Raw genomic sequence first — 17353 nt, forward strand, 5'->3', positions numbered from 1 at the left:
CACCTGTTGAGATGTAATTGGTTTGTTGTTGAGAAATAGCGTCTCTCATTGGTCAAAAGAGTTTTACAGATCAAAGGATCGGTCAAATCCACAAAACTCTTACTGCTTACTTTACTTATAGACAGACAGACAGACAGACAGATAGATAGATAGATAGATAGATAGATAGACAGGAGTGTGCATACGTAAAAAAATAAAAATATATATTAAGAATTTGCAAGAAATAAAAAATATACTGCTGATGCACAATTATAATATGTGTGAGTAATAAGTGTTATCTATAGACTATGCAAGAGGAGTTGTAAAGATGTAAATGATATAAGATGTATATATGATATTAGATAGTAATATTAAATATAAAAATAAATAGATACATAAATAAAGAGTGTAATTTAAATTCAGATTTTAAACCACTATTTAATAAGATAGTTTAAAGGCAGTGTGTGCAGTAAGTGTGTAATTACAGTGTAGTTAGAACACTAGAGGGCAGCTCAGGCCCTCAGTATGTTGAGCTACAGGCTAAATGCACTGTTTGACCTCTGCAGTGCAGTGAGATACTGCTGAAGTGTTGTTTTAATCTGTCACTTGTTTCTTCAGCTGCTGTAAATTTTCTCTACAGGCCAAATAAAAGCATCCACCAGGTCTAGTCTATGGCCCAGTCCCATTTCTCCTTTATACCCCTGCCTCTTACTTTCAAGTGTCAAAATCCCACAAATTAAAACTTCTAATCACTTAATTTATTTGGTCTAATTTAAGTTCTGTGAAATGTGTTTTGTATGTTCTACTGCCAACCCTAAAATTTAGGACCAACTTAAAAAAGGAGCTATAAAATGTTTTGGATTTACATACATATACATATATGCACTTCTTGTTAACAAAAAAAAAAACACATTTTGTTAACAACATAATTGAAGTTTATTATGAGAAAGTATCTCAAAATAATGAGACAGCATCTAAAAAAAACGACTTAGCGTCTCAAAATAATGAGATAGCATTTTATATTGAATAATGAGAAAACATACAGATTGGATTTTTATTTTATTTTATGTGAAGGGAATAGTAGGGTTATTTTTTCATTAAAAAATGTGTTGCTAACCACTTAATATCTGGACCTCACCACTTAGTATGTGGTGCTCACCACCCCATGTCCCTTCAGGGGCTGCTTAGTTCTATAAGCAGGCAATTGAGACGCACCCCTTCTGAATGTGTTGTAGGCGGAATAGCCGAGTGCCCTACAACATTTGTGCGCACTCCAGGGTGCGGGCGCGTATTGGAACGCGCCCCGTCGTGTCGTAAACCAGCGACCAGCACCAGGACCGGGACCGTGGAGCAACAAGCTCGCGGCGTGTTTGCGGTTCCGCGGCGGGGAGAAGATGCGCTGGGGCGGACAGCAGCAGGCCGCAGACCAGCTGGTCCGGGAGTTTCTGCGCACGGGGTCCTCCGCCAGGTCGGTGAGAGCGGGGGGCGGCCGGGGAGCGCGACCGGCGCAGGGTGAGGGAGCGGGGGCGGAGCCTGCTGCAACAGCCGGAGCTCAGTACTCACTGGTAGCATGGGCTAGGCTAACACAGCTAAGCTACCACAGGCTAACAGAGCTACAGACAGGCTAACAGAGCTAAATCTAGGCTAACAGTGCTACAGACAGGCTAACAGAGCTACATACAGGTTAAAACAGGTATAGCTAGGCTAACAGAGCTAAGCTAACAGTCTGCATTGGAGAATTACTGCTCAGTGCTTTAGTGTAGGAGCTCTGACGACCTACAACCAGCTCTAAAATCAGTTATACAGCTTTATTTACAGCCTGAGATCACTGACATGCAGGTAAACCATCAGAAGACTGGCAGAGCTTTAGTTATCTAAGTACAGCAGATGATTTAAAGGGTTTAAAGGTATTTATAGGTTATAGTCAATATCTGTGGCGTGTTATTGTTTACAGAAACAGCCTTATTCAGTCTAATTTAGCATTTATTATTATTAATCTTCATTCAGAAGGACAGGGTGAGTGGCATGGACCCTCAGTCCAGCACAGGTGGGTGTAAAAACCTTTATATTTACTAGCTAGGTATTAGTAATAGCTCTTATGCTGTTATTTACTAATAGTGCTTCTAGTTTTTCTAGTGATTTTAAATTAAACAGCTAGTTTGTGTTCAGAGAGATCTGTTTGTCACTGGTTTAGTATTCTGGTTAGTTTTAGTCCTTACTAGCTCCCTGACTATCTAATCTAGTATGCTTAAATATTCTTAAACTTTACATTCAGGATTTGTTCAGGATTTCTGATTATCATTGTCTATTGATGTTTCTCCATTTCCTCCAGTTCTGTCTAAGTAGAGGTTTTAAATTTCTAGCCACATCATTCAGTATGTAAACAGAGACTGAAACAGTCATTCAGTGTGCTTTAAATAGCTACCTGAATTGAACTTCTTTGCAGTGTTGGTGAAAGACACAGACATGCAATTGCAACTAGAGCGTCAATGAAGGATTATTTTGGTAGTCGACTAATCTGTTGATTATTTTTCCGATTGATCATATACTCAATGATTATATCTGACATGCTCTCCATGTCTGCTTCCTGTGCATACCTTTCTGTTTCCAGCTTTCTTTATCGCTAGCATCTCAACTAATAATTGTTTTTGTAGTCAACTAATCTTTCGATAATTATTTCGGTTAAAAAAAATAGTCAGCGATTATTTCTGCCATGCTTTCCATCTCTTCTTCCTCTGCATATGGCTCCTCTGTTTCTAGCTTTCTCTGTTGGTAGCGCGTCAGCTAGTAATTGTTCTGGTTGTCCACTAACCTGTCGATTAGTTTACCGATTATTCAGCGAGGATTTTTGCCATGCTCTCCATCGCTAGCTCATCAGGCAATACTTGTTCTGGTAGTTGACTAATTGTACGATAATATTTTTTCAGAATAGTCAGCGATTATTTCTGCCATGCGCTCCATCCCTAGCTCATTGGCCAATAATTGTTCTGGTTGTCGACTAATCTGTCAATTATTTTTCAGATTAGTCAAATAGTCAGTGATTATTTCTGCCACACACTCTGTCTGTGCTTTGTGTGCATACAGCTCCTGTTTCTAGCTTTCTCTATCGCTAGCAAGTCAACTAATAATTGTTCTGGTAGTCGACTAATCGTATGATTATTTTGTCCCGATTATTTACCATTTTTTTCTGCCATGCTCTCCATCCTTGCTGTCTGTGTGTATGGCTCACTAGGGCTGCTGCTAAAGATTATTTTATTTTATTATTTATTTTTACTGATTAATCAACCATTGTTTCATATACCATGCCATGCTCTTTATCTCTGCTTCCTGTGAAAATGGAGAAGGTATGTCTTTGCACATAGAAGCTGCAGAGTGAATTTTAGTAGATAGACTTTCTGCTTCTGTCAGAAACCTGTAAAGAACTCCTTTATAAATTACAGTGATTTACATATTTTACACTTCCTTAAAAAGTTAAATATAAGGAGTTTATGTTGGTGACGTTTTTTTTAAGTTTTAAAAAATGTGTTTATTGACGATGTTATGAACTGTGTCTGGTTATGTCGCAGGAATAAGATGATGAAGAACTGGGGTCTGATCGGCGGGATCGCCGCTGCCATGGCCGCCGGGGTTTACGTCCTGTGGGGTCCGATCACAGACAGGAAGAAGAAGAGGAAAGGTAAAGAACCCAGGCTGTGTTCCTGTGAAGCTTTTTAAAATTATTGTTACTGGAATCACTGACTGTTGGTTTGTGGCGTTTCCTGCAGGTACAGTTCCCGGGCTGCTGAATCTGGGAAACACTTGCTTTATGAACTCGCTGCTTCAGGGTCTGGCGGCCTGCCCGTCCTTCGTCAGGTGGCTGGAGGACTTCGAGAGCCAGAGCAGCATCAGTCTAGCCAGGCCTGAGACGGACACTCGGCTGTCTGTAACTCTGCTGCAGCTGCTTAAAGGTACAGCGCGTCCGAGTCTGTTTCTGACTTTACTGTGTTTCTAGCAGCAATAGCACTCGAAACTCAAATTCAACTAAATAGATTTTTGTCCCAAATCAGGTTTTGTTAAGTCTAAACAGCTGATCGGAGATCAGAATGTGTTGCATCTCCAATTGTTTTTAAAACCCGATCCGGATGGGTTTAGTTTCTTGGGGGGACATCTGTGAAAAAGAGTGTAATTATGGTGCGTGGCAGTGGACAAAAAGCTGTTTTATTAAACTTGAAGTGACGAAACACAGAAGGACCACAGATTTCAGAGAAAAACAGTAAATGATTCAGCCTGTAATTTTCTCAGAGGACGTCGGAGAAAACACGTACATGGTTGTTCTGGATGGGAATAAAATCACAGAGGATAAAAAACCCACATAAAAAAGAAAAATTACCCCAGAAACCCCTGAGAAACTAATCCAGTCCGAATAGGGCTTAAATGAGTGTTGAATAATCTCATCTCTGATCTCAGACCTGTTTAAAAAAAAAAGATGCAAAGCACTGAGTAAAAGGAGTAAAAACCTCTTAAGAATAATTACTACAGTAAAGTATAGATAGCCAGCATTTCTACTTATAAAATAATGTAAAATAATGAAATATTTGTACTTAGTTACTCAACACCTTTTATTCTGAGGCTTATAGTAAGTTTGTAAAATTATATTTAAAAAATTAAAAGGAAGAAAAAGATTAAGTTATGTGGGATGAAGTTAATCCGCATTTGCTGATTTCTCTTGGTTTCTCTGCGCAGCTCTGTCCAGTCATGAGCCTGTGGAGGACGATGTCTTGGACGCCGGATGCCTGTTAGAAGCTCTTCGGCTGCACAGGTGGCACATCAGTTCCTTTGAGGAACAGGTGAGTGGTGGTGTTCTCTTTTGAGACAGTTCTGTCTAAAATTGTGGTAAATTAATCTATTAATCTTATTTCTCTTTTTTTTGTGTGTTTGGGTTTTATATGCTGTATGAAATAATTTGAGTCATAGTTGCATGTTAATGTATTTTTATTAATATGTTTGTGTATATATAATGTGATTTTCTCCTCAGGATGCTCATGAACTTTTCCACGTGCTCACCTCCTCTCTGGAAGAGGAGCGCGACCAGCAGCCCAAAGTCACTCACCTGTTTGACATGGAAACACTGGAGGTAAACAAATACACACACACACACACAGGCATCCTTTCATGTTTAAAAAATATTACAGTAATTTGTATGATGTTTGTCGTTACAGAAATCTGCAGAGTCCAGTGAAAAAGCCATCAGCTGCAGGAGTCGAGGTGAGCTAAAGTTCTATTTTTTGCATAAATTTGCCCAAAACCTTTATTAGATTTTCACAAGTTCTTAGTGTAGTTAAGCAGAACCAAATCAAACAAATAATGGATAAATATTGGACCTATTCATTTATTTATAGAAGAAAATGATCCAGTATTATAGACAGCTCTGGGAAAAAAATAATAGACCACTTAAAATTAGAGTTTCTTTGATTTTACCAAACTAAAAACCTCTAGAATATAATCAAGAGGAAGATGGATGATCACAAACCATCAAACCAAACTGAACTGCTTTGGTTTTTGCACCAGGAGTAAAGCAGCATAAAGTTATCTAAAAGCAGTGTGTAAGACTGGTGGAGGAGAACATGATGCCAAGATGCCTGAAAACTGTGATTAAAAACCAGGTTAATCCACCAAATATTGATTTCTGAACTCCTAAAACTGTATGAATATGAGCTGTATTTGTGGTATAATAATACTGTATAATAAAGTAAGCTGTTTATAAGTCTGAAAAAGAGGATGATGTAAGGTGAATGTAATAACAGGCAGTGGTGTACTGTAACAGAAACCTGCTGTAAACTGTTCTGCAGTGAAAGCTCTCTGTAAGCTGAAACAGTCATGCTTGAAAATCCAGTTTCTCTCACAGCGTTGTTTGGTAATCGATCTTTTTAATTAGTGTTTTGTGTCTTTAGGTCCGCTGCACCCCATTCCCAGCCTCTGGAGGACCCAGCACCCTTTCCACGGACGTCTGACCAGCTACATGGCCTGCAAGCGCTGTGAGCGGCAGGTATTTATACAGCTCCCATTATCCTCCTGCATCTTCATAAAAGTATGGTAAGAACAATCGATACTCTTGGCAGTGTGCCAAGTCCTGCTGGAAAATGAGATGTAACGGCATCTCCATAAAAGTTGTCAGTAGCAGAGGAAAGCATGAAGTGCTGTAAGATTTTGTGGGAAAACAAAACTGCACTGACTTTAGATAATAAATCACAGTGGATCAACAGCAGCAGATGACAGACATGACTCTCTAACCCACATGTGTCAAACACAAGGCCCGCGGGCCAAATGTGGCCCGCCACGTCTTTTTATGTGGCCCGCGAGAGCTTGTAAGATCTTAGTGTCTATAATAAATAAGTCAGAAGCGTTCTTTGACCAAAAAATACATTTCCCACAATGCTTGTCGATTGTATTACCCGCAAAGTTACGGCTTACTGCCACTACACGGCAGTGTAGTCATTGATGTGGAAACCCTGCCGGAGGGAAGGTGTAACTTCGCGGGTGGAATTGAGACATATAAATGTTTATCCCATAATGTCCAGAAAAAGAGAAGTTGATGCAGACGGACGGCTGTGCTTCAAGGCGAAAGACCGGTATGCCTTTTGTGTTACGAAGAGTGTTACTGACCAAAATAAACGCTTTTTAGGAGAGATATAAGTTCTGTGTAAATATTTATCAGACAATAGCTGACAAAATCTGTTTTAATGACGTTAATAAACATCACTGGGACAGCGCTAGTCGCAGTTTCACCGCAGCAAAGTACGAGGACGTGAATCACTTATCTAACCAGCCTTTACTGATTTCTGCCCTCAATAACCCTTTCAATAACCTCCAATAGCCTTTAATGGTCTTCAGTAGCCTTCAACAGTCTAACCTTGCAGCCGTGGTGTGTCCACTAAACTCCGTAGTTATAAACATCCTGAGGTTAGCAGCGCGCTAACTGACCTGTTTATAATGTAATCCCAGCAGTGACTCATGCTCTAAACGGCTGCTGTTAGCTGATTGGGCTGAAAGATGAACTGTAGAGAGTTGTATTATTCGGTTACAAAAATCTTTATTTCATACACAGAAGAACTTAAAAATTTTAAAAACGCTCCAGACTGGCTGAGCTGAGCCCTGTAGCCCGTGGCTGGGCTGTAGCTCTGACTCAGTAAAGACTGCGGACTTGTGGTGCTGCTAGTGGTTGGATGAGGAACTGCTAAATCTGAGGAAATGCTATGTTCTTAACAGCTCACAATTTTTGATTTTATATTTATTAAGCCTTATTTCAGTTAATAATTTCAAAGTTAATATAACTTGATGTCATTTCTATTCACTTGAATAGTTTGGTTCTTGATTGATGGAGTTTTTGGATTTCATGACATGACAAATTAAAAGGATTTATGTTAGAGCAACAAGCAAACATTTTTTCCATGCAACTGTAATATTTGATTGAATAAATAATATATTGAGAGTTATTTAACATTAAGGAGTAATTACATTCATTTACATATATTACATTTGGTTACATTTTATTACATTTATAAGTTACATCTGGCCCTCGGAGGACAGCCAATATGCCAATGTGGCCCTCGGCCAAAATGAGTTTGACACCCCTGCTCTAACCCATCACTGATCACCAGTACATTTTACATTTCATTTGTAAAAATCAAGGGATCAGAGTCTGGAGGTAGATTGGAGAGTCCACTGTGTTTTATTATCAAGTCTAAAGTCAGTGCAGTTTTGTTTTCCCACAAAATCTTACAGCACTTCATGCTTCCCTCTGCTACTGATCATTTTTATGGAGATGTGGATTTCATTTTCCAGCAGGACTTGGCACACTGCCCACACTGCCAAAAGTATCAATTGGTCTTATATAATACTCTAATACACAAGTTTCACATTTTAAACTGAATTACTGAAATAAAGTAACTTTTCAATGATATTCTATTTTTTTTTTAAAGGTCACCTTCCGCGAAAATCCGATTTTTCCGAGATATTTGCATGCTGTTTGCATGTATGAATATTCATGAGCAAAGCTGGAATCCGGTCATTTTGGACACACCCCTAAAACAGTCCATTAAAAAAGAGCTATACAGAGACACCTGAGCACTTTTTTTTTACAAAAACGGCTCACATGTCATTCATTCATACTAGAGACCACAACTAGACATTTTAAAATGAAAGAAAAAACGACGGAAGGTGAGCTTTAAGATGCACCTGTATATTTCACAACTTATTCTGTTTATTCTGTCATTCCGTTTATCATTATTATTGTAGTAGTAATAGTAATAATTGCTTTATATTGTATTAATGACATACTGTTGTTCGTGTTTGTAGAGTCCTGTGCGTTATGACTCGTTTGACAGCCTCTCTCTGTCAATTCCTGCTGTTCAGTGGGTGAGTAAATCAGACCAATGTGCTTGGGACTACGTTCACGTTATAAGCCACATTGCTTAAATTCGATTTTTTGCTCAGATCGGATTTGGCAAAAAAAAAAATTAAATAAAATCAGATTTGGCACGTTCACACAGCCATGAAAAAATCAGATCTTAGTCACATTGAGCACTAAATCAGATTTAAGTCACTTCAGCTTGGTAATGTGATCGTAGCTTCTGTTACTTTTCTGTAACACTTGCAATGCAATCGTTCAGTACTGTTGCCTTTTTTTAAAGCAGATCTGATTGTTGTTTGTGCGCAGGGTCGGCCTGTAACTCTGGATCAGTGTCTTCAGCATTTCATCTCATCTGAAACCATTAAAGAGGTGGAGTGTGAGAACTGCACCAAGGTAGGTTGTGATTCAGTTCCTGTTAATGGCGTTTATAACAGCTATTCTTCCCCATTAAAAGTTTTTTCCCCCCAAAATGTAGTGAGTAATTTAGTGTAAATCTCACTCCAACAGGTATTTAATTTTCCACAGGCCCAAAACAAATATTAGTCACATTTTCTGTATAACCATAAGGGTCACACAGTGTGTTGTTTGCTGGTCATTAGTGTAATATTGGCTTTTTATATACATAATTAGAATCTGCTACCTGTCTGTTTATACTAACTCAGGGTTCATACGGTCATAAAAAACCTGGAAAAGTCATGGAACTTAAAAAAATAGCAATTTCCAGGCCTGGATAAGTTTTGGAAAAATTAAAACACCCAGAAAGTTTTTAAAATATCATGGAAATTTGGTCTACAAATCTTTGTGTTTCCATTTATCGATGGATAAAGTCTATTTTGAGCTACAAAAACATCAGCTCAGAATTAATTCAGTAATTTAGCCTTAACTACACAATGGAGCTCTCAGGATCTAACGCACATTTTATTATTAAAGATCGTGTGTCAGATTTATTTTAGGCCTACTATAATCAATTTTAATTATAGTTTTAGTTGATTGTTGGTGTTATTGTCCATGTCTGCAGTTTAAAAATCGTATTGTCATGACATTTTGCCTTTACATCTTGAAAAAGTAATCAAAAATCATGGAAATGTATTGGTTATAAAGTGTATGAACCCTGTAACTGAAGAGATGCTAGCGATGCTAAGCTAATGTCTCCTTGCTGTGTGTTTTGTGTGTTTAGACCCAGACGGGAGAGCTGGTGAACGGACAGGAGAGCCAGAGGACGACGTTCATTAAGCAGCTTAAGCTTGGAAAGGTGGCTGTGCTTCTAATTCTCTTCATTCAGAACACATTCCTATTCTGAGCTCGTCCTCCCCACACGCCAACTGGGTGACGTCTCTTCTTTCAGAGAGAAGATCTCGTCCTCAGATCTCCAGCGTCTGGAGTTTAATTCCGTCCAGTCAACACAGAACTAATTCAGTACACTGATTACATCATTCTGATCCACTAACGCATTTTACACTTTAACCCCTTAAACAACAAACCGTTCTTTACCTTTACTCTTATAATGTAGTAAATTCTGTGTATTAATTAGTTTCTACTATTATCCATACAGTATTACCTATAACTTATTCAGTAACTATGATCTGTCATTTAGTGTCCATTATGAATTCTTTAGTATCCACTATGAATCATTCAGCATGTTCTATGAGTTATTCAGTATCCACTAAAAAAAAATATTTATACAAGATGCTAAATATTTCACAGTAGATACTAGGGGTGGGAATCGTTTACTATCTCACGATTCGATTCGATTCCGATTTTGGGGGCCACGATTCGATTCAAAATCGATTTTTGATTCAAAACGATTTGAATTATAAAAATTTCTGCTTCTGGCTTATGAATCTTATTGAAAAAAAACCCTCCATAATATACACTGGTCCTGGAGCAGGTAATGTGTTACAAAAACAATAAAATGTGCAGGAATGTGGGTCCTCAGTGACAGAGGAATCACTGGGATATCACAATGACGTTAATGAACAATAAATAAATAATAAATAACACTGCTTTATTACCAGGCTACTAGCGGTGGTGTGTAGGTGACGCTGCTGGGCTGATGTGATGATAGCAGTGGAGCGCTAAAGTTCAGGAGCAGCTGCTGATTAACTAGTTAATTTAAGGTCGTTGTATTTCTTCAGAAAGGGGGCAGGAGGTGGAGAAATTAATTCATATGGTCCATTCCTTAATTCCTCTGTGATGAGGAGCTGAAATTAGCTCTGATTAGCTTATTGTTATTTTTCCGTTCCGCCTTAAATGCTGCAGCCCGCTGCCACCTGTAGCGTTATTTAAGGTGGAACTGGAAAGTTAGCTAGTTAGCTAGCTAACAGTTACTGAAACTAACTACTAGCGATCTTTTTTATGCTTGTTATGAAGCATTCTGCCATAAAACATTGAAACTACACGTTAATCTAATGTAATATAGTGCTTGTTCTGCCATCTTACCGGTGATTCTCAAACACCTACGCTCTGTGTGTGTCTGGAAGATCTCCGTTTGAAGGGACAAGCCCTATCCCCAGGGTTGCCAGGTCCAACAAAAATACCCAGCCCAAAATCAGTCTAAAACCCGCCCCTCAGAATCGATTTTGGGACATTTTAAATCGATTCTGAATCGTAGTAAATGAGAATCAAGATTCTTATGTGAATCGATTTTTTGGCACACCTCTAGTAGATACTGAATAATACTGAATAATTCACAGTGGATATACTGGATAATTCGTAGTGGATATTGAATAATTCATAGTTGAAACATTGAATAATTTGTAGATGATGCTGAATAATTCATAGAGAATACTTAATTCGTAGTGCACATTCTAAATAATACATAGTGGATACTGAATAATTCATTGAGAATACTGAAATTCACAGTGGATATACTGGATAATTCATGGTGGATACTGAATAATTCATAGAATATTCAGAACAATTCATAGTGAATTCATTAAATAATTCTTAGTGGATATACTGATAAATTCATAGTGGATACTGAATAATTCATAGTTGAAACATTGAATAATTTGTAGATGATACTGAATAATTCATAGAGGATACTGATTCATTCATAGTGGACATTCTAAATAATTCATAGTGGATACTGAATAATTCATGGAGGAAACATTGAATAATTTGTAGATGATACTGAATAATTCATAGAGGATACTGATTCATTCATAGTGGACATTCTAAATAATTCATAGTGGATACTGAATAATTCAAAGTGGGTGTACTGTATAATTTATAGTAGATACTGAATAATTCACAGTGGACATTCTAAATGATTCATAGTGGATACTGACTATTTCAAAGAAATGCTGAATTCATAATAAATTGAATTACAACATTGAATAATTCATAGTGGACATTCTAAATAATTTATAGTAGATACTGAATAATTCATAGTGGGCATACTGAATAATTCATGGTGGATACTGCATAATTCAAGATGCTGAATATTTCAGTGTCCACTATGAATCATTCAGTTTTTACTCAGTATGAATAATTATTTATCCATGATCAATTGTTAAATAGTCCACAAATATTATTTTGTCTAGTATTTAATTTTCTCTGCTTACTGTACATTTTACATACAAATATTTGCTATAGTTAAGTGATATTGAGCTGTATGCTGTTGATGTATTTCTATAAGTGTTTAGAGGGCAGGTAATTATTATCTGAGACAATGTACTTTGAGTAATGCTGCTATATATTTTTAAACATATATTGTTTGTCTATGTATGTGTTTCTGTCCAGCTTCCCCAGTGTCTGTGTATTCACCTTCAGAGGCTGACCTGGTCCACTGAGGGCACTCCTATAAAAAGGCAGGAGCATGTGCAGTTCTCGGAGTACCTGAGCATGGACCGATATAAACACTGCAGTGCAGCTCAGAGACTACAGAAGCCCAGCAGGGCCAATAAACCCAGCAGCACTGGAGCAACGGCGGACGCACACGACCAAACCGTAGCCAACGGTCTCGGTAAGAGAGACATACAGAATCAGGAACCACGTAAACAAGTGTTTTACAGAACTCTGAACTTTAGTTTAGTGTTCACACACCACCCTCATTATTTCAGGCTTGTTTAGACACCCTTGAGGCTCCAGGGGGCAGCAGCTCACTAGAAAGAGTTTTTAAGGCCCAGAAATGGGTCTAAAGCCTTCTGGGAGCTTCTGAGGGAGCACTGTAGCCCCTTGTGCCATACCATGCATAAAAATAATAATAATGTTAGTAATAATGCAGGTTTTATATAAAATATAATGCTGCATTTAACTCTAAACGTTATTCTGTTTATCCTCTTAGACCCCGAGCACCACAACAACAACAAGCCTCTTTCTAACGGAGCTTTCCCCTCCGTCTTCATCCACTCTCCTTCTCTCAGTCCTCAACTCAACCTCACATACGACTACAGGTAATTCAGACTCATCAACTAATACTGACTCTCCAAACCATCACTGATTGGTGGAAACTTCACACTAGACCTCGAGCAGTTTGGAATGTGTGTCTCTCCACTCTTCCTCCAGACTCTGCTCCCTTTATTTACATTAAATGAAATGTAAAATTTACTGATGATCAGTGATGGTTTGGAGAGACATGTCATCTGCTGGTGTTGATCCACTGTGTTTTATTATCAAGTCTAAAGTCAGTGCAGTTTTGTTTTCCCACAAAATCTTACAGCACTTCATGCTTCCCTCTGCTACTGACAACTTTTATGTAGATGCAGATTTCATTTTCCAGCAGGACTTGGCACACTGCCCACAATGCCAATAGCACAAATTGGTCTTATATAATATTCTATATATTTTTTTTGAGACACTGCTTTTTGGGTTTATATTGGCTGTAAGTCAATAATCAATAATCAATAATAAATAATCAACAATAAAATAAATAAATGCTTTAAATAGATCACTCTGTTTGTAATACATCTATATAAAGTATGAGTTTAATATTTTGAACTGAAATACTGAAATAAACTAACTTTTCAAAGATATTAAATTTTTTTGAGATGCACTGATAAATATATGTTAAATTCAGTGTTTTTAGTTATTTTTTTTTATTGTCCTGCATTGTAGATTAATACTAAAGTCATCTAAACTATTAAGTAAACAAAAAGTGTTAAACATCATTTTTATTGGACACGTCCAGGTAGCTGCGCGGTGGAATGGCAATCTGCCAAAGTCATTGTTTTTTTTCACGTTACACCCAAAATGAACCACAGCCTTGATTAATTAAGAGAATTAGTACATGCCTTTTGCGTATTTTGAGCCACACAAGGCATACTTTTCCCGTTGTTACGATAGTAAAGACACACTGAAACGCCCTAAATCTAGCTCCATATAATGCACACTCTTGACGGCTCACCTATAGATTGCTAAAATCTTTAGATCACTAAAATCAATATTTCCTGTTCTGTTTGCTGTATATGATAAATCTGAGTGGTTTCTGTTCCTGCAGCTCGTCAGAGTATCTTTTCCGGTTGACGGCGGTGCTGGTGCACCACGGCGACATGCACTCGGGCCACTTCATCACGTACCGCCGCGGACCGCCCTCCCCCCGAAGCACCGCCCCCTTCAGCCCTCAGTGGCTGTGGGTGTCGGACGACTCGGTGCGGAAGGCCAGCCTGCAGGAGGCGCTGTCCTCCAGTGCGTATCTGCTGTTCTACGAGCGCGTGAGGAACCTGGCCGGCCTGCGGGCGGAGGAGTAGCCCTGGACCTGCTGAGGTTCTGCTGAGGTTCTGCGTGTGCTGCTGGGTACAGTCCTACCAGAACCCTGCGTGGCCCTGATGGACTGAGATCTCTCACAGAGAACTTAAAGAACGGAGAGATTTTGAAGGACGTACGGAGAACCTGCCTGGACTGCATCTTGTTCTTATCGTTGTTTCTTTCAAGTAGAGATAGTGTTACTATGGAGACTATGGAGAGTAGTGTGGCATCATAAACCACTGAGGACAGATTTTGGTGTATTTTTGCTGCCAGTTTTCTCCGTGTTTGGTAGGACTCCAGCTTCTCTTCACGTTTTTGGGCTTAATGAAGCTGAACATCATAATATAAAGACTATTAAAGATGCGAAGGAAATTCCTTATTATTTTTTAACGTGATCTAGAGATGATACAGCGGACGATAACTTTCTTTATTTTCTGAACAAGAGCTGGACAAGAGCTGAAAGCCTGGACAACTAATCCTCACTTCTAATGGATGCCAAGGGAGCAGTTGAGCTAGGGGGCGGGGCTTAGGATAGACTGTCCAATGAAGATGACTGACTCCTCAGTAGCCTGTTGGTTCACATAGATATATGATGTTAATATAATCTTAAGAACTTTTTAAATAGGGCTGTGTTTTGGCAAGACCTTGGCAAAACAATACATATCATAATACATTGGTTATTATTCAGTATACAGCTTTGGGGAAAAAATGAGAGACCACCTAAAAATGATTAGTTTCTTTGATTTTATCAAATTGAAAACCTCTGGAATATAATCAAGAGGAAGATGGATGATCACAAACCATCAAACCACCAAACTGAACTGCTTGAATTTTTGCACCAGGAGTAAAGCAGCATAAAGTTATCCAAAAGCAGTGTGTGAGACTGGTGGAGGAGAACATGATGCCAAGATGCATGAAATAACTGTGATTAAAATCCATCAGGGTTATTCCACTAAATATTGATTTCTGAGCTCTTAAAACTTTATGAATATGATATGATGTTTTCTTTGCGTTATTTGAGGTCTGAAAGCTCTGCATTTTTTTTGTTATTTCAGCCATTTTTCATTTTCTGCAAATAAATGCTCTAAATTACATTTTTTTTAATTTAGAATTTGGGAGAAATGTTGTCTGTAGTTTATAGAATAAAAAAATAATGTTAATTTTACTCAAACATAAACCTATAAATAGCAAAATCAGAGAAACTGATTCAGAAACTGAAGTGGTCTCTTCATTTTTTCCAGAGCTGTATCACAATATATTGCGGTACTGTTGGCAGTATGATATATTGTGATTTGTTTAAATCAGTTAATTTTAGGAAACTTTAATAGTATTAAAAAACACACTACCATATCCTGTATTATTAAATTGGATTAAAAGTTGCTTAAGTTTTTATCCAATCAGAATTATGAGATCTGAAGACAGAGTACAACACTGCCATCTAGTGATCAGGGTTTAAACACAACACCAACTGAACCCCTTCTGACACCAATCTTTACATCGAAACTAATCATTAAAATCATCTAAATTGTGTGCACCAGTTCTCAACCTTATATGATGTAGAAACCAAGAAATTTAGGCTATCTCGCCTGCAGCCTAGATGAAGGAGCACAGCTATAGTCTTACTACAATACACTGGTAATTTGTAGTAAACAGCGTAATTCGCTAAATTAGCGCAATGCTAACTAGGGGTGTGAATCACAGGGCACCTCATGACACAATATTTTATATGTTGCCCACATTGATACTGATGATCTCTACAATACTTCACATCGTCTGTGTTGTTATTTAAGAAGACAAAATACTTAATATTCCAAATAATTAAATAATAGGAATTATTAATGGATTTATTGATTTCCGTTTTACGCAATTCAACTAAGCAAAATATTTTCTTTTAAAGTCAAACGAGCGCTGGATGTTAATCTACACAGATTTCTCTCCTGAAAACTGTTTATTTGGGTGAGTAAAGTGTTTTTAAATTATATACAGTAATCTTAGATTCTCAAATTTCTCCAGCACTAAGGCTGGAGCATTAGCAATGCCACTCAACAGCGCTACACTGAGGAACCCTACGTGTTCCAGTAAGACAAATAGCTTGTTTTAACACGGGGAAACACGCAAGATACAGGTCGATATACTCACCTTTGAGCGGCGAAATAGCTAGCATTTAGCCCTGTCGTTAGCTGCTAATTCTAATGTTGCTGTAGTCTCTGTGCAGCCTGGAGAACTAAACTGAAACTCCTGTATAACTCTGTACTTCAGTGGAGTGGCTTTACTGCTCCTTAATACCTGACTGGTAGAATTCATACATAAGGAGCACCAGATTATAAGGCGCACCTTATAGTCTTAAAAGTCACTTATATTGGCTTATATGTCAAAATAATCCAATTAATAATCAAATAGTATTCCATGTGCAGCACAGTGCTTTAACTAACCCTAATTCTGAATTCAGTTTGTCTCTATGGAGCTTTAAACACAACTCCAATCATGTGTGTTTAATCATGATAATGAAGAAGAGTCAGAATTCAAATGTACTTAAACCATATAAACTCTCCAAATTTTGAGCCCACTAGATAAAATAAGCCTGTGGGAAACTGCTGCTGCTGCTGGTGTGTTTAGTGAGTTGAGGGGGCGATCTGTCCTTTATATGAATCTGTTCAGTAGAGAGGAGCCGCTGTTCGCAGGACTGTTCAGAGGAACGGAGGGGGAAATGACGTTGTATGATAATTGTATGTTGTATAATTGCTATTTGCACTGAGATATATTTTTATGATGACCCGTTGCCGTGTGTATGATGGTAAGAATGAATTTTGAATGTTTTCTCACATTTAAATTATCCTAAATAAATTTCTGCAGATTTAAAAATGAACTGTGTGTACTATAGCATCTGTTCACTTATGTATGTTACCTATACACCCTCACTGTTTTGTTGGTATAGTATAGTATAGTATAGTATAGTATAGTATAGTATAGTTACTTAGTTTTTTAGTGGTTAGTTCTCTATATAATTTTTTCACTGAATTTTAAAATGATAATGCAAAATTCTAAGTGAAAATTGTAAGACAACATGTAATTATGTAAATATTAAGTATTAAATATTGAGAAACTATTCATTATATATTTATATATATATATAAATGTTATTTTTTTTAAACCTTTAGTTACATCTGCAGATTGAAAGAAAAAAATATATATATATATATATTATTTGTATTTATTTATTTATTTTCAATCTGCAGATGTAACTAAATGTTATTAAAAAAATATATGAAAATTATTAATTGATTCAAGAAAAAAAGC

General features: G+C 37.6%; 1 protein-coding gene and 1 long non-coding RNA gene across 3 annotated transcripts in view; both read left to right on the top strand.

Annotated features, from left to right (window-relative positions):
* LOC125786751 (uncharacterized) overlaps positions 1–17353 on the top strand; it is a 112886-nt gene that overhangs the window by 89725 nt on the left and 5808 nt on the right. The window lies entirely within an intron of this gene.
* Positions 1241–16922, top strand: usp30 (ubiquitin specific peptidase 30). 2 transcript variants are annotated; one of them, XM_007233474.4, is made up of 13 exons: positions 1241–1447; positions 3546–3655; positions 3744–3926; positions 4702–4805; positions 4994–5092; positions 5178–5223; positions 5910–6004; positions 8314–8373; positions 8675–8761; positions 9546–9620; positions 12113–12335; positions 12657–12765; positions 13809–16922. In XM_007233474.4, the coding sequence occupies exons 1-13, from the start codon at positions 1374–1376 to the stop codon at positions 14056–14058; spliced, it is 1515 nt and encodes a 504-aa protein (XP_007233536.3). In that variant the 5' UTR covers positions 1241–1373; the 3' UTR covers positions 14059–16922. The 2 variants fall into 2 exon arrangements, with proteins under 2 accessions (XP_007233536.3, XP_007233537.3); XM_007233475.4 differs by lacking the exon at positions 1241–1447 and adding an exon at positions 1503–2026.

This window comes from Astyanax mexicanus, chromosome 22 (genome assembly GCF_023375975.1).
Source record: "Astyanax mexicanus isolate ESR-SI-001 chromosome 22, AstMex3_surface, whole genome shotgun sequence".
Classification (NCBI taxonomy): domain Eukaryota; kingdom Metazoa; phylum Chordata; class Actinopteri; order Characiformes; family Acestrorhamphidae; genus Astyanax; species Astyanax mexicanus.

Bases quoted from the DNA above. Each gene is read 5' to 3' on its own strand.
- usp30 (XM_007233474.4), top strand. From the start codon at position 1,374: ATGCGCTGGGGCGGACAGCAGCAGGCCGCAGACCAGCTGGTCCGGGAG. The intron at 5,093-5,177 runs GTAAACAAATAC...TTGTCGTTACAG, and splicing joins TTGACATGGAAACACTGGAG to AAATCTGCAGAGTCCAGTGA. The intron at 8,762-9,545 runs GTAGGTTGTGAT...TTGTGTGTTTAG, and splicing joins AGTGTGAGAACTGCACCAAG to ACCCAGACGGGAGAGCTGGT.